General features: G+C 42.0%; 1 protein-coding gene across 1 annotated transcript in view; it reads left to right on the top strand.

The window, feature by feature from the left end:
- Positions 1 to 17,335, top strand: part of STK38 (serine/threonine kinase 38) — a 33,123-nt gene that overhangs the window by 10,256 nt on the left and 5,532 nt on the right. The window contains exons 6-11 of the mRNA XM_030221834.1: positions 2,325 to 2,479; positions 3,134 to 3,236; positions 3,528 to 3,589; positions 8,593 to 8,710; positions 12,627 to 12,750; positions 14,513 to 14,608. Of these exons, the coding sequence (XP_030077694.1) occupies positions 2,325 to 2,479; positions 3,134 to 3,236; positions 3,528 to 3,589; positions 8,593 to 8,710; positions 12,627 to 12,750; positions 14,513 to 14,608 (658 nt within the window). The remainder of the gene's footprint in view (positions 1 to 2,324; positions 2,480 to 3,133; positions 3,237 to 3,527; positions 3,590 to 8,592; positions 8,711 to 12,626; positions 12,751 to 14,512; positions 14,609 to 17,335) is intronic.

Below are 17,335 nucleotides of genomic sequence, written 5' to 3'. Positions count from 1 at the left end.
CTGCCTTTCAGTGGTTTGTTCAGTATTTGTGTTTTGCCTGCATCAGTGCAATATTTGCATTTGGTGGGGTGAGGGGGAAGATCTCTGATCTGATAGATCACTAGTTTGCTTAGTCACTGCCATCTTTTAGAATGCAAGTAGAATAAGCTTTCAAACACTGTACCGTCTTCAGGCATTAAGGACCCAATGCTCAGAAGCAAACTTGGGTGCTAGAGGCCATTAGCGCCAGACTAGCGCCCGCGTTTGCTGACACACCATGCTTAAAGGCCCCCACTGCAGGGAGTATCGAACGTGCCGAGGGATAGCTCAACAAGCATGCAAATGTATGCTGATGAGCTAATTCCCTATTTCTCTGCAATGCTCAGCAGCAAGTGTGCCAAACAAGGGTGCTCTTGCCACTGAAAACCCTACGCTAGCTCGGAGCTGGCGCTAGGGTGTCTCAGGAAGAAGAAACCAGGCATCTACACACACATGGGAAGGTCCTTTCAAGCCTGCCATCAAGGGGGCCCCTTGCACTCCATCTGCACATTGCCAGGATCCTTTACTTTAATGTGAGAAGAGATTTCATGATAGCACCAGCACTGCTGGATGTAAGAGAGAGGACAAGTAGTTGATGTAGGTTAAGCACTGCGCTGCCATGTAGAGCAGCTGCAGGGCTTTGGCTGGTCTGTGAAGGCGTCGATAGGGCAGCTCTTCCTCTTCCTTCCTTCCCTGTTCCGATGGGCTTGTGCTTAAGAGCTGTGCTTGATGCACAACTCTAGAGCTCATGCGCCAGGTACCATCCTTCCCCTTAACTCTCCTCATGCTCTGCGCTATTAGCGCGGCTGAATTTGCATGTCATTGGCGTTGAGCATGAGGCAGCTGCTCAGATGCAGTGATCGGAGTTTTGATCTGCACCTAAGAGCAATGCTGGAATAAAAGGAGGTTCTTTAGGGATTTTTACTGTCAGCTAAGTTCTTATAAATAAAACATGGTGCTGAAATCTAAGCAGTTTACCCCCATGGAGTCTGTGCCATGAGGCAACCTTTCCTTCCTCACTGTTCTGCTGAGCACTGTAAAGTGCAGTCTGCTTCTTTATTTTCTGCATCTGTATTGGTAACTGAATTCCAGTAGCATTTCTGCCCTCATTTGTGTAGAAACTGTTTTTTTTTTTTCAGGAGAGCAAAGGTAGAGTTTTGATAAGCAGAAGAGATTTATAAGAGCATCTGGAGCCAAAGATACGGATATTTAAAATTCATTCGTATCCTCCTTTTAAAACCAGTATAGTGTGGTGTAGAAATGGTAAAATGTAGTGAGGTATTCATTGGTTTGAAGTTTGTAAGCCTGAGGATGTGATGGCTGGCACAAATGTTTGATAATGCTGAACTGAATGGAGACTTCAATTATGTATAACGTGCTCAGAACCATTGTGCCGTTCCAGCAGTGGGTTGGCACTTAAAATTCCATGATCACACTACTAAATGCTATTACATTTTTTTAATACTTATTTTGTTGGTGTCTTTTTAGCGATGCTTGATATAATACAGTTGTGCCAAATTCAGCTGCAAATTTCAATGCCCGCTTCAATCCATACATCTTGGTGCTAGAAAATAGTGCCTGTCCAAATAAAACCACAAACTTAACTTTGTATATCAGTCCATTCAGTTGATGATTACATCTTGCACAGATTAATTATGCATAACTATTCCTAAGTCTTACCCGACATAGTACTACCTTTCGCTTGCTGCGTCCTCATGAGACAAGACATAAAAGAAATATAATTCATATAAAGGAAAGGCTCTCAAGATCATGGACTACGTTCTTTGGTTCTGAGCACTTTACACACAATTTAGAAATAATATTTTTATTATCGCTGTGATTGATAACAAAATTGAAGTCTCTATATAGTTCAGTAATTTCAATTAGGAGAGATGGTTTTATGTATTTTTCCCTATTAGTCTTTTTGATTGAACAAATATTTGATAAACCAGGTTAATCTTAGTCTGTCTGTGTTCAGTCAAAGCAAAAATGGGCTATGTTGAACTGCTTCCAGTAGTCTATGAGCTGGAGAGCTTTTGGTTCTCCACATGCACAGAATAAAGTTATTTATGTAGACTATACTTTGGTGGGGAGGAGATGGGGGTTACATCATTACTTTAGGCTCCAATCATATTTAAGAATAGCCTCTTGTCATATGCACATACAGCTGCAAGGAAAGAGATGGCATCCACCAAGCAACTTCACTGATAGTGTATTCAAAAACAAAGGGATGGAGGGAGGAAACTAATTAAGGACATAACACTTCAGCTTCAAACTTTTGGCATACATTTGCTGTGGTGTTCCAGGTGATATGATGACCTTGTTGATGAAGAAAGACACCCTCACGGAAGAGGAGACTCAGTTTTATATTGCGGAGACGGTGTTAGCTATTGATTCCATACATCAGCTTGGATTTATCCACCGTGATATCAAACCAGATAATCTTCTGCTGGATAGTAAGGTAATTCTGCTTGGACTCCAATTCTAAACCACTTTGCCTTTGAAAAGAGACACAAGAAAAGGGGGGATGATAATGGGATATTGCATCTGTAATGAAGTCCATTTGAAGACTAACAAGTTAAAAATGAACCCCGGACTTTACTAAGGTCAGCTGGGTAAAGCAGGGACTTCAGTAAAGTGTTCCTCTCTCATACAAGAGTTGTAGTCCTTGAATGCAGTGGGTGCCAAGAGGAGAATCTGATTTGGAGATTATAATACTGATATCTATTGCAACCCCTTATTTCTAGAAGAAACTGAGGGTTAACATGTGCTATACTTAATAGAAAATTCAAGTGCATTTTACTGGGTACTTAAAACCCATACTCTTTAATTTCTAAAAAGCATTAACAAAATTGGAACCCATTTCTCCCAGAAAGAGACCATGCTGTCTCCTGCTTCCGATGTTGTAATATCTGAAAATAAAAAGCAGAAATGTCAACATTGTTAGTGTGACTCTTTGTAATGGGGATTTTTGCAAGTTTTGGTACCCTTTAACTGTACTTGAGTTTTGGAGATCAATAGATCATTTGTAAGTACACAGGAGCTTGGTTTTCGTGCTGAAAAACTAGTTTCCCTGTGTTTTAACTCAAACATTAAATTTGTATCTCCTGGCTAGGGTCATGTCAAGCTGTCCGATTTTGGCCTTTGTACTGGACTAAAGAAGGCTCACAGGACGGAATTCTATAGGAATTTGAACCACAGCCTTCCTAGTGACTTCAGTAAGTCCCATAGTTATGCACATATGGGTTGAAAACCATACTTGGGATTGAATGATGTCAGATAGTTGTATGTTTATCCCTAAATATTTGATAAGAGCTTTTTGGTGTAAATAAATAGTACAAATAACCAGTTCTACGTTTAAAAAAATTGGAGGAGAAAAGCTCTTACGTGAACTTTTGGGGATAGTAGTAAAGCTTTGTTTAAAGTATGGTAGGGTCAGTGGTGCATACCCATATTCAGCCATGGCATAGAGGCCAATTAAAACCCATGCTTGTGTCCTCTCTTCAAAGCTTTCCAGAACATGAATTCTAAGCGGAAAGCAGAGACCTGGAAAAGAAATAGACGGCAGTTGGTAAGTACAATCTTAGTTCTCTCTGGTGTGTTAAGGCTGACAAAATTAAATGTCAAGACCTCTTAAGGGAGGGAAAGGGATAGTAGCAATTAATTAGTAGCCATTATGGATGAGTGGATTGGATAGGCTATATGGTCTTTGTCAGCTGTCATTTTCTATGTTTCTATGAATGGCCTCGCATGAATCAAGATGAACCGGGTTTCTTTAGGGGTTAGTTCTGTGCGTACCATGACAATGAACTTTGCTCTTAAGCCAGGGTATGTGGAGTATGATCTCAGTCTCTCAAATTCATCTGATTTCTCTATGGGTTTGGTTGGGATGAGTCGGTTCAGGAGCCAGATATGCAGGGCTTTATTTTCTGTGGAAGATTATCTGTCTAAAAATTAATTTTGACATCCATTCAGCAATATTACACAAAGTTGGTCATTTCAAGCTTTGATCTTGGAATTACGTGGTAGGGTAATGTTTAGAGCAGCAGGCTTAGAACTAGGGAAAATAGTTGCATACTTGTAATGGGTGTTCTGGATATTTCAGCCACACAAGTGGTTAGGTAACTGGTGATGGTGTGAAACTGGAGAGGATTCCAAGTGGTGAAGTCCCTAGAAAAGACTTAAGCATATGCATGGGAATTCCTGCCCACTGTAACCAACACTGTAACGTCTACTGTACTACATATTCCTCAGTTCATACCTTAGCATGGCTGAACTCAGGGTTTGGAGGGAGGGATCGTGTGGCTGAAATATCCAGCTGTCTATGGAGTGTCCGTTAAAGGTATGCAGCTCTATTTTGTTCATGGGTAGCCTGTATATTTCATCCGCACAAGTGGTGACTCCCAAGTTAAAGATCGCTCTAAGTTGTTAGTAATATTTATTTTTATTTATTCATACTTTTATCCCACAGTTATCCAAAAATGAGATTTTGTTCAATATGGCTTAACATTTAACAGTTGTTAGAGAGTGCATTGATTCAATTACAATTACAAGGTGGTATGCTATGTTTTACAGTGTTTGGCAAGATAACTATTAGTGCGTATGGAATAGTCATTGGGTTACTTGAAAAGATATGTCTTGGTTCATTCCTTAAATAAGGATGCGCTACGTTTAGAGGTTGTGTATAGTTATTACAGAATGATCTACTATAATAAAACTCACCCTCGACGTTCTGAAGACAACGTTCTGAAGTCACTCAATCACTCCCTGAAGGGTTCATGGATTCATGGTGGTGAAGCCAGCCAGCCTATGCCCCGCCCTCGCGTCAAATGTCGACGGAAGAAAACATTCACGTTGCCAGGCAACGGTAATCACGTAGGAGGCATGAAGGACCAATCAGAAAATACCACACACAATGTGAACCGTTACCAGGCAACGCAATGCGACGTTAGTTGGACCAATCACAGGAAAGTACAAGGCAAGAAGGGAGGAGCATTCAACAGCAGAACGCCACATTATTGTGCAGCACAGAGAAAAGAGGAGCAACGCTAGAACGATAGCACAATATTCCTACTGTGGGCATTGAAGAGCGGATCAGAACAGAGAGTAGAGGACCACCGCTACCTGTGGGTATGTGCGAAATACTTGCGTTTCATTCACGTGGACTAGGTGGAGCCGAAAAACAAAAGCATGCCCCTCACCATCAGGGATGTCGCCGCCCACAAAAAGCTGCCGCTAACAGAAACCTGTCGCCCAGCTGGAATGATTAGCCATGAGCCAGCCAGTAGCAAACAGCGACCGACACAGGGGGAGGAGTAGGGAAACACGCTCTGCGTGTTTCCCTACTCCTCCCCTGCCTCGGAATCACTGGAGACTGACTGCAAACCTGCAAAACCAACCCCACACCAACGCACCCCCCTTCAAGCGTTTCCCTCCAGTGGACTGCAAAGGACAAAATGTTCTGGTTCACCCCCCCTCCCCCCCCCCCCCCGACGCCCCAACAACGTGCTCCTCTCCCTTCCGACTCCGGCAAGTCGTTTCACAAATCCACGATGCCAACAAACCTTCCACAAGACGTTCCCGTTCCTCTCCATTCTGCCCCGGGGAAATCGTCAAAAAAATGCAGGATGCCCACAAACCTTACAGAAGATGTTCCGGTTCACTCCCCCCCCCCCCCCCCCTCAAAAGCCCCAACAACGTGCTCCTCTCCCTTCCACCTCGGGAAAATCATTTCACTAATCCAGGATGCCAAAAAACTTTCCAGAAGCAAAGCACTTCTCTCTTCCTGCCTTACCCGACACAAAATAACATGCTCCTCTTCCTTCAAAAAATATAAAACAATGCTCTTCAGCAAAACAAAGAAAAAAAAAAAACTTATCCAACAATCAGGAAAGGATAACCCCAAGACACACATTTACATTTCTGAAAAAAAAAAACCCCTCCAACCTCCACAAACCCCCACCCAAAAAAAAAAATCTGAACAAACACTTATCCCTTAATATCAAACAGGAAAAACAAAAAAATAATAACCTAACCCATATGCTAGCGCCCGTTTTATTTGTTACGGAAACAGGCCTTTTTTACTAGTTAGTTCATATTTTACTCATATAATTTCCTGAAGAGGTAGGCCTATAGGTCTCTTCTGAACTGGATGTAGTTTATGACTGTGGGAATTGAGTTCACCATTTTGAGCCCAGGTAGCTAAATCTCGCCATGTAAGTGGACTTGTACGTTTTTGCAGTTGGGCAGGTGAAGTAGTAGGTAACCTCTGGTTCCTGGGTTTGCATTTCTTTGTGATAGTTTTGATCATGTCTGGCATGTAGTCCTGTGACATTACAAACCGTATTCTGCAGACGATTGCGCTAGTTTTGAAAAGTAGTCTGGCCTTGTTTGGGAGTCAGGGCAACCCCACAACTCATAATGCTACACTATCATATTTCAACTTTTTGAATATCAGTCTGGCTGCTGTGTTTTAGACAGTCTGCAATGAACATAGTAGGTTTTCTTTACAGCCTACATATGTGAGAAAAAGCAACCAGAAAATATTTGTTGGTGGTTTTGAGTTGAAGTGTATACATTGAAGAGTTCAGAGCTGGTCCAAACTGTAGTGATTCATGAAAACATTTATTGTGGACCATGTAACTGCTGTTGGTGATATGATGAGTAGAATATTTTTTCACTCAAAAAAATAGTTCTGGAACTCATTGCTGGAGGATGTGGTAATGGTAATAGCGTATCTGGGTTTAAAAAAGGTCTGTTATTGATATGGACATGGGGGAAGTAGCATGGAATGGTGCTACTAATTGGGTTTCTGCTAGGTACTTATGACCTAGATTGGCTACCGCTGGAAGCAGGATACTGGGCTAAATGGACCTTTGGTCTGACCCAGTAAGGTTATTCTTATGTTCTTAAGAATACCTCTTGCAGTTCTAATAGTACCATGCAAAAAAAGAAACTGAGTATTACGTACAGTAGAAGGTACGTTATTGGTTACAGTAGGCGGGAATTCCCGCACATGCATTTTAAGTGTATTCTAGAAACTTTGCTGCTTGAAATCCTCCTTAGTTTGATGTAATGTAACCACTTGTGTGGCTGAAATATTCCAGCTGTCCATGGAGAAGCCAGGGTTCAAATCTCACTGCAGCCTCCGTTGCCTCAGGCACAAACTTGGGCCCTTTTTACTAATCATTTTTCCCATCAACACAAACTGAGAATGAATCTTTAGTAAATGGGTCTCTCAAATGTTCAAATTTGATGATATACCGCATAAAAATACAACATATCCAAGTGATTTATTAGGGGGGAAAGATCACAAAAGAAGAGGCAAAAGGGAAAAACAACAAAAAAATTTTAAAAAAATATATTAACTACTTTTTAATAATGCAAACTTAAAAAATGAAAAGAGATTGTAAACAGTCTAAGGGCAGAGAAATATCTACTGTAACCTCAAATGCCTCTCACCTTGAGCTATCAGTGGAAATGCTGTAAGATGAAGAAAAAAAAAAACATATTAAGGATTAGATTCTGTAAATGGCACCCAAATTTGAACATTCCGAGTTGGGCACCATGTATAGAATAGCGCATAGTGCCAGGATCCGTGCCCAAAAGTTGGTGTAAATCCTCAAATGTAAGTTAGGCACAGATCCTTCAAATGCTATAATACTGCGTGCATCTTAGGTGAATGCCTCTGACCCGCTCATGCCCCTCCCGTGGCCACACCCCTTCCAGTTACACACTAAAAGATTTGCATGTGCATCTTTATGGAACACTGTCTAGCAAGATGCATGGGCAAATCCAAATTGTTTCCAGTTAAGGCCTTTGTTAGTGACCAGTTGGCACTAATTGGCATGTTACTCAATTGGGCGCAGAATTATAAGCGCCATATATAGAATCTGGGGGGAAATTTCTTCACCCTCTCCCTCCCCCCCCCCCCCCCCCCCACACACAAAAAATGTCAATAATTTAATTTGACTACTTGAAGTTTGAGGTACAGCATCAGATCTATTTAGGGCATCAAAGTTTGCATAGTAACATTTTTGGGAAACAATTACGCAAACGAGAGAGCTTTTCTGGAAGGGTTTTCCATGCAGTGGTTTTTTTTTTCCAATTCAGAGTGTTTTGGGGAAAACTCACATCTCTGGGGCGTAGCAGTTGCCTATTGCTGAAGCTGGTTTTTGTGGTAACTGGTGAAATGATCTATGAGCTCACTCTTAAGAAAGAATTGGCCATTGAGTTGGTCCGGTATGTTTCTACTGTTGTGGCAGAGCCAGATGTGACTGAAGGGCTGGGAGGGGCTAGAAAGGACAGGAGCTTAGAGTTTACCAGGCTATAGAAAGTGATGGTTTTTCTTAAACTGCACTGCGAGCTCTAATGCTAGCAGTCTCACCAGTGTCACAAGCTTATTTCAGGTAGGCTCTCTGGATCTTCTTATGCTTTGTTTCACGTTTGTATTTTTTGCTCCCTTTGGTGTGCTTGATGTGAAAAGAGTATTAAATGCCTCTCTTTTTGGGACACACGTGCTCTGTCAAGCTGTTTTTTGATTTCTTAACTTGTAACTAAAGTTATCCATTTCAGGCCTTTTCCACCGTGGGAACTCCAGATTACATTGCCCCTGAAGTGTTCATGCAGACTGGATACAACAAGCTATGTGATTGGTGGTCTCTTGGTGTCATCATGTATGAGATGTTAATAGGTAAAACTGATAATGCACCATTTGGGACTTGGGTTTGGTATATAGATAGTGTCAAGAAGATGCTGTTCTGGCTGTACATAGTTAATGACGGTGTAAAAAGGACCATCTGAACTGTCTACCCTGCTGCTGCCAGCCACAGTGTGTGACCACGTGCAAGACGATTCCTTAACCAGACTACTCTTTTGTCTGCTGCCTTTGTACTTTTAATCTTCTCTGTTCTTAAAAAGAGAGGAAGAGATAATAGAGGTTTAGGAGCTGGTATGCATAGGCCATGTGGTCTTTATCTGTCAGGATTTTCTGTTTCTCAGTTCCTTCAGCACCCACCTTTTCAATGCCTAACCACAAAACTTTCTCATCTCAGCAGTTAGCAACAGTAGTGTGGCCATGGTTCAAACATCTGGCCTTCGCGATCCCCTAAATAGCCTGCCAGACAAACGGGGCTATATGAGTGCTTCTATGCCATTTAGGACTTCTAGGTGTTACCAGGGGCATAACCAGCAGCCCTTTTTTGTTTGGGAGGGGGGGGGGAGGACCTGTTCCTTTCTGCTGTTCCCCCTCTCCCTCCTGTTAAATGTTGCTGGCTGGGATCCCCAAGTTCCGCCATCTGAAGAGCTCTGCAACCCAACTCTCCCTTGGTGTGAAGAAGCCAATGGCATGCTTTCCAGCTACCGATATTGGCACTCCTTGTGCATGCTCAGTTCATATGCGCAAACTAAATATGGGCAAGGAGTACTGGCTGGAAAACACGCCGCCGACTTCCTGACACCAGAAGAGGTTCGACTGCGGAGTTCTTCAGCTGCCAGGGCTTGGGCGTCCCTGCCAGTAAAGGTAACATTTTTAATGGGGGGGGGGGGGGGGGGACCCAGAGGGGAAGACACCCCCCCCCCCCCGTCCTGTTTTAGAAAACTTGCAGCCTACCAGATGAACCAGCCACGTGGCTGTTACCACTAGAACTTCTAGCATTCATATTAACCCCTTTGCCATTCATTCTAGCAACACCCATTATATGGTGCTGTGAATGTTTAAACATGCACTGCTAGATTATGCTTTCAGCTCTGTGTACTTTTAGCAAATACAGATCTTCTGTGCTTATCTCATGTCCTCTAAACTTGCTTACAATAAATTGTTAACCAGGATGCCTTTTATCTGCAGGGCAGTTTAGACAAGTTGAATGCACCATTTTAATCCTATGAGCCTTTGTTTGCAACTGCTTAGAATATTTCCCTATTTTATTTTATCTCCTTGCCCAGCCTTGCAGTGATATTTCTTGGCCGAGGAATATTTTACCTGGAACCCAGCAATCACAGGCCTTAAATCCTGCCATTGGGTATCACTATTGCTCACTGACAGGGACTATCTCTCACTGTGGGACTGAGTATTTTCTTATTTTCTTTGCAGCTAACTCAGGGAAATTGAACCCTGCTAAATACATAGCAGCACTTAGCACTTGCCTTAGGGCTGGTCCAAACGTTATGTATGCAAACTGCAGAGATGCATGAATCTAACAGTATTTTACATAAGTACATAAACATCACTGAACTTGGACAGATCAAAGGTCCACCAAGCCCAGCATCCTGTTTATAACGGTGGGCAATCCAGGTCACAGTGTCTGGTGATCCCAAAAGAATAAAATAGATTTTGTGACGCTTGTCTCTGAAATCGGTGGATTTTCCCAAGTCTGTTCTTTTAGGAACTTGTCCAAACCTTTATCAAGCCCTGCTATGCTAATGGCGTTTACCACATTTTCTGGCAACAGATTCCATAGCTTAATTATACGTTAAATATTTTCTCCGATTTGTTCTTATTATGTACTACTTAGTAACTTCATTGCATGCTTCCTAGTTCTTGTACTTTTGGAAAGCGTAAACATGCGTTCACATTTACCTGTTCCATGCTACTCAGTATTTTATAGACCTCTATTATATTTCCCCTTGGACATCTTTTTCAAGCTGAAGAGCCCTAGCCTCTTTAGCCTTGTATCATAGGTAAGTCGTCGCATCCTCTTTATCGTTTTGCCCTTCTCTGTACATTTTCTAATTCTGCTGGCTAGTTCTGTTGCCAGATGGCCCCAGCACCATCACCTCTTGGACCAAATAATGTTTTCAGCTAAGGATTAGCTCTAGAATCACTACTCCATGATTCAGTCCTTTTATTTCATCTAGGAACGTAGACTGGATAAATGTATTATTTTATTTTGTTAGCTTCTTTAATTTCTGCTAACAGTTCAGCACCTGGCCAGGCGGACGGTAATATACTATCAATATCCTTTTCCCCTTTACACATGGAATTTCTGTCCATAAGGATTTCAAGATATATTTTGTTTCCAGCAGAATTTTTATTCTATTTGATTCAAGGCCCTCTTTAACACACAATGCTGCTACTCTGCAAATTTGATCCACTGAATCACTATTATATAATTTGTACCCTAGTATGACAGTGTCCTTTTTTTTTTTTTTTTTTTTAATCCTTTTTTCACCAAGACTCCAGAAATTCCTATTATATCTACATTTTCATTTAGTACTGTCACGAAATGCCTAGCCACCCACCTGGGTTTACCCCGCGGCCACTTAGGATCTATCCTCAGCACAGCTCAGGTCCACCTGCACCTGCTGCTTGTGCTCTACATTAGCACCTTCCTCCTACTGACAGGGTTACAACTGCCTCTGGGCGAGTCTCCCGCTCTGAAATTGTACTCGGTGATTCTAGGTTACTGGAGCCACACTCCCAGTGGTCCCACAGTTAAAGCACTCACAGACCCAACACACAAACCAGGATTCTTTATCAGTCCAGACAGACAGAACAAACAAACAAAATTGTGTTTATTCTCATAAAAATATTGAACAATCAACAAAAATGTACAAGTAGCAAACAGTAACAAGTAACTGAAAAATGGATCAATTGGAAAACTAACTAAACATCTATATACAGTCTAAACAGTACCTGGGAAGATCAGGACATATAATTGTTCACAGAGCCTTAGCAAAGTGGTCCGTCTCCCCCCTTCTTCCAGGCTAAGACTGAAGTAACAGCCAGTATCTGCTGGGTAATTTCAAAACTCCAGGCCAATCAGAGCCCAGAACAGTCAAGTTTCAAATAAAAACTGGTTACATCTCTGCAAGGCATTTCCTATTATCTGTGTACCAAATAAAAGAAAGAGAAATCAGTCCTCTGTAACAGCTTTAAGCAGGAGAAATGCACTTTAGACATTTAAGACGGGAGAGTATCCAATACATTTTACAGGCTTAAAACACACTGTTTTTTTCACAAATACTAAAGTTCCATAGAAACCTGTGGAACTTTGGAAGGCTAAGTGCTTTGAAAGTAAGCATTCTATGTTTTAACTCGCCCATCTTATTTTTTTTAAGCTTCTAGCATTTGTATACAGATACTTCAACAATGCTTTTTGTTCCTATTAACTTCCTCAGCAGTAGATGCTGATAATTTGTAAGTCTGTCTGCTCTTTAAGGGCACCTGGTCTACTATGGCCTTTATTGCAACCTGTTTATCGGGATACTCTTAACTTTTTTTAATGAAAGCTAACTTATTCCAAACCACGCTCTGGTCAGCTTTCCCCAGGTTCTAGTTTAAAAGCTGTTCTAAAAGTAGATGCCAGCAGCCTGGTTTTCACCCTGGTTAAGATGCTTATCTTTTTGAAATAGCTCCGCCCCCTAGGAATTTTGCCCAGACATAAGTAGCTGATGGCTTTGTTAAAGAATTATTGCTGTGTAGCCATTGTATTTGTTAGCATTTCTGTTCTTAGGTTTCTGCGGTATTGGTAACAAGTTGTCGTCATCTGAATTATTGCAATTAGTGTTCTGTGTATCTACATAAAACTAATTGTGTCATTCTGCTAATTCTGTGTTGCCTTCCATACACTTGTCTGTTTTTACCACCTGTACTGTGTATTTTCTGCCAGGTTACCCACCGTTCTGTTCTGAAACCCCCCAAGAGACCTACAAGAAGGTGATGAACTGGAAAGAGACCCTGAATTTTCCTCCAGAGGTTCCAATCTCAGAAAAAGCCAAGGATCTAATTCTGAGGTACTGATGAAAATGTGTTTACTGGGTTCTTGTCATGGGATCATGGGGAAGTCTTGTTTGTTTTTTGCTTGGTTTTGTTTCATGTTGGATAGAAACAAGAATTTGCATGGGGGGGGGGGGGTGTCGGATGACATGTATTGCAGATGAGTTTAGGGGATTGTAACTATAAAATTCTAGAGGTCTCGGTGTTTAATATCAGAGATTTTTATTTATTTCTTTCATTTATACCCCGCCTTTTGCCACAGGTTTGCAGCCCCAAAGCGGCTTACAATGAACTAATAAAATAGATACAGTTACAATTACATTTCAAAAGTTAGGGCGGGAGATCAGGATAAGAAGGGAAAGGGAAAGGCAAGGGAGACAAAGAAGGGCAGCAGAAGTTCAGGTAGACCAAGGGGAATGATGGAAATCCAGTCTGACGCGAACAGGGCCAGCAAGGCGAATGAAGCTCTGAAGTAACAGCCGGAGGCTGGCATCCTCTACAATGGAGTCAGCGGTGCAGGATTCAAGATGGCGGACCAAACGGTCATCCTCCAAAGCCCCAACTGTTGGAGCATTCCGAGCCAGAGACCTCCTCCACTGCACCTCCATCAGACAGCTAATTTAGCTATTAAAGGTGCATGTTTAGAACCTTGAGTACTAAGTTGATTCTCCTTCAGTTTTGTGATTTTGATCGACATTCTCTGACTGAATGGAGCCCTTTAATGTTTTTGTTTTTAAGTTCTAAAATGGCTGTGTCTTTCAAACCAGTTGCCTTATTTTTCTCCTCATAGCATAGCCTTGGTGAAGCAAGGGTTAGAGTGTGGGCTACCTCCGAGAGAATGATAGCAACCTCATTTGGTCAACGTTTTACATAGAAACTTATGACTTACTGTGCATGAAAGTGGTTTGGTCTTAAGTCGTCAAAGCAGCGTGTAGAGTAATTTTAGAATACAAAAATCAGTCTTGCATAGAAAGTCAAAACCAGCAGTGGTTCACTCTGTCTATAAATTCTATTCTGCTTATTTACTTTATCACCTGCATCCATTGGATAATCAGCAGTGTACAGTAATACAAATGTCAATGTGTTGCCAATCTATTTTCCTTCTCCAGCCCCCTAGAAAGAGTCTTGAACGGAAAATTAGTGCATTTGCTTTTCTTGGGAAGGAAGGAAAAGCTATGGCTTAATATAAACTTGCAGTTTTGGGGGGAAGGAAGTGGGGAAGGGATAATTGACATTGTTTACCAGTTTCTGGCTCTGGCTATCAAGGGGACTTTCCTTGTCATCTCTACCAGACCAGTCCAGACTAATGGGTTGTGGCCATCTACCAGCGGAAGGAGACAGAGAAAATAGTTCCAAGTAAACCGCCCCTTAAGGGTATCGTCCAGCCTGAAATGTTCAGTATTTTCTCTGTCTCCTAGCAGATGGTGGACAGATCATGCAGCTGCTCTGGATTGCTGGCTGGTAGCTCCTGTCCCAGATTCTTCTGGTGACAATGGAGCCAGGGGTGTGCTGGTAGCTGTGTTGGGGCTAGTTTTAGATGATACTCAGTGGTCCTACGTGCAGGACGTCAGGACTCACAGAATCCAGATCAGCGAACGCGCTCGACTCGGAGACTGGCGCTGAAGGGGACTTCGGCTGACGGGGGTTGGGGACCCTCGCCAGCAAAGGTGCCTGGCGGTGGGGGAGGGAGGCCAAAAGGGGGGTTCGGTGGCGCCCCTCCCGCCGAAGTCTGGCTACGCCCCTGTTTTGAAGTGACGGCTGGTGTATATTTTTCTACAGGTTCTGCTGTGAGTGGGAGCACAGAATTGGAGCATCTGGGGTAGAAGAAATCAAAACAAACCCTTTCTTTGAGGGTGTTGACTGGGAGCATATAAGGTAAGATATTTCCATCCTTTCAGACACACAGTGTGTGGTTGGGACTTTGACTGGACAGTACACTTCTGTTGCATTGTGATAAAGTCTTTGAGCAGGATTGCATGAGGATTACTTTCGAGCACTGCTCTTAATTGCGAAATGGCAGCTGTTCAGTTCTGCATGTGTGCAGATAAACTGGGGCACTGAGTATGTGGCTGCCCTAGATGGATTCGTCCAGTATCTGAAACAGATGGGTGGAACAGGAATGCATTTGGCAAATTTTGATTCTCGGTCAGACTGCCGCCACTTGTTTGTAGGCCATTGGATCTGTGACAATTTTAGCTTTTTATTCTGAAGATGGATATCCTAAAGACGGGAAGAAAAAAACGTTTAAAACAGTTTTGACTTGTCAAATTTTGACTTTGCTTCTTATCACAGTTCAGTCCTCTGGCAACCTGTTGTCTCCATTGATATTATCACTGGCCTTGATTCAGGCACTCCAGTATTAATCGCATCATGACTTCACTGCTGCTACCTCCATATTGCCTTAAGACCAACTCAGGCCTAACTTATAACCCAAGCCCAGTCCTTCATTAGCTTTAAGGAAAACTTTCATATTTGTATTTTTATTAAGTATATTTAAGAACATTTAGTCTCATTGCATTTTAAATCGTGAAAAGAAACTAAATTTTTCAAAGAAAGAGACCTATGTATTGTGACCGAAGGCGGTGGTTTGTTTTATTGTAGCCAAATGTGGAAAAACACATGTCACTATGGGGGTGCTGTACTAAAGTGCAAAACATCCTGTTCGTAAATTCTGTTACCTGACCAACAGTAGCAAGTTTTCAAGCACAGAGGGTTCCAGAAATTTGGGGAAGGACTCAAATCTTTGGTTCAGACTGCAGTTTTTTCTGAAGTTATTCCAACATATGGAAAGGGTCAAGGAAAGACTATAAAACAGGAGTTCAATAAGTGGCTTGAAGCCTGGTGTAAAGAAGGTGGGTTTAGATTAATAGGAGGATGGGGGCAGTAGGTGGAAAAATAACAGGCTGTACTATAATGATGGGCTACATCTTGCTGTGAGAAATTCAGTCAACATGTTTCTAGATGTTTAAACTACAGGGTGGGGGTGGCAAAAGGAAGCAAGGGAATTCAGAAAATCACCCCTAGGAAAAGCATGATGGTAGTGCGGAAGATAATATTAATATGGAAAATCATCTAAACTCAGTTAACAAGTGGAAAACAATGAGCACAAATGCTCATCACCTAAGTAAAAAGGGTCAATATTTGCAGGCCCTGATGTTTTCCAGTACAGCGACATTGTTCAATGATTCCAATGAACAGACTGAAAAGATGGAGTAGTGACACTGTATGTGAAAAATACCAGAGCGGCAGAAATGCAGGGAACCTGGGAAAAGGAAGAAGCTGTATGGATCATCTTGGAAAGAGAAGATGGAATCTGTACACACAGGTGTTATCTACAGACCTCCAGCACAAATGGAGAAGCTGGACAAGGATCTGATTGGATATATCTATAAGCTTGAAATGAAAGGAGAGGTTCTGTTGCTGGGAGACTTCAACTCGCCTGATGTGGATTGGAATGTCCTATTGGCAGAATTGGAAAGAAGCAGAGAGATCGTGGGTACCTGTTTAAAGTACTTTGCTTAGACAAACGGTGATGGAACTCACGAGGAAAGGGATGACGCTGGATCTCGTGCTCACAAGTTGAGAAAGTGTTTCCAGCGTCCAGGTGGGTGGTCACCTAGGGAATAAAAGCGGAGTACAGATGCACAAAACTCAAAAGTACTGGATTTCAGACACATGCTAATGATTTTGGTAAAATTGGGGAATACCTGAAGAAGGAGCTGATGGTATGGGTATGCATAGGAGAAGTGGAACGGCACTGGTCCAAGCTGAAAGCTGCTATAAATGATCGCACTCAGAAGTGTTGGATGGCTTTAACCCAAGTCCATGAGGAAATGTTTGAAACCCGCGGAGTTGGGCGTCTCCAGGGGAAGCAGTATGGTACAACAAGCGAGCTGGGCAAGCAAGCTGAGCAGAAAAAATTCAAAAAAATGTTTTGAGATAAGTTCACGTTTTTCTTGATGTTTGTGCACTAAATTGTTACAGCACGTTTTGATTAAGGCAATAGCAGTAGCACTTACACTTAAGTAAGAGTGACCCTATGAAAGATGTGCTATGCCACCTGGCAAAGAAATGATGTTGCCTTTAAATGAGTGGTAATTTCTGAGGGCACTCTTTATGAACAAGATTAATGAGATATACAAAGTAATGGTATTAGTATGTCATTAAGAGTATATTGAAGTCTTTTTGACCTATATTGCTGTTAGCCTTGCTTTCACACCGCAGTGAATGTCTTTGGTTCCTAGTAAATATATTAGTTTTCCTACCAAGGATTGTGGGATTTGTTTTTGCACACATCCGGCTATAAATGTAGCAACAGATCTTTATACAAGGAAAGTAAACAAAAAAAGAAACAGTAAGTCTGTGTGGTTCTCCAAATAAGGGTCTGATGGCTTCAGCGGGGCCCGGGACCATATTTTCAGTTCCAACTGAAAATGCTCAAGCATTTTTAGACAAAACACTACCCGAATTTTGGATCTGTTTCGGTGATGAAACTGAAATTCAGGTGGCCTTTTAACACCCAGTCTTTTTTCTTTCCTGGGAATCCATTAAGGTGCACAGTGTTTTCACTCTGTCGAATTAGAGAAACTTAAAAGAATTCTG

The sequence above is a fragment of the Microcaecilia unicolor genome, chromosome 12 (genome assembly GCF_901765095.1).
Source record: "Microcaecilia unicolor chromosome 12, aMicUni1.1, whole genome shotgun sequence".
NCBI classification, from domain to species: domain Eukaryota; kingdom Metazoa; phylum Chordata; class Amphibia; order Gymnophiona; family Siphonopidae; genus Microcaecilia; species Microcaecilia unicolor.
The sequence above is the reverse complement of the archived record's forward strand: the minus strand, read 5'-3'. Positions and strand labels throughout refer to the sequence as shown.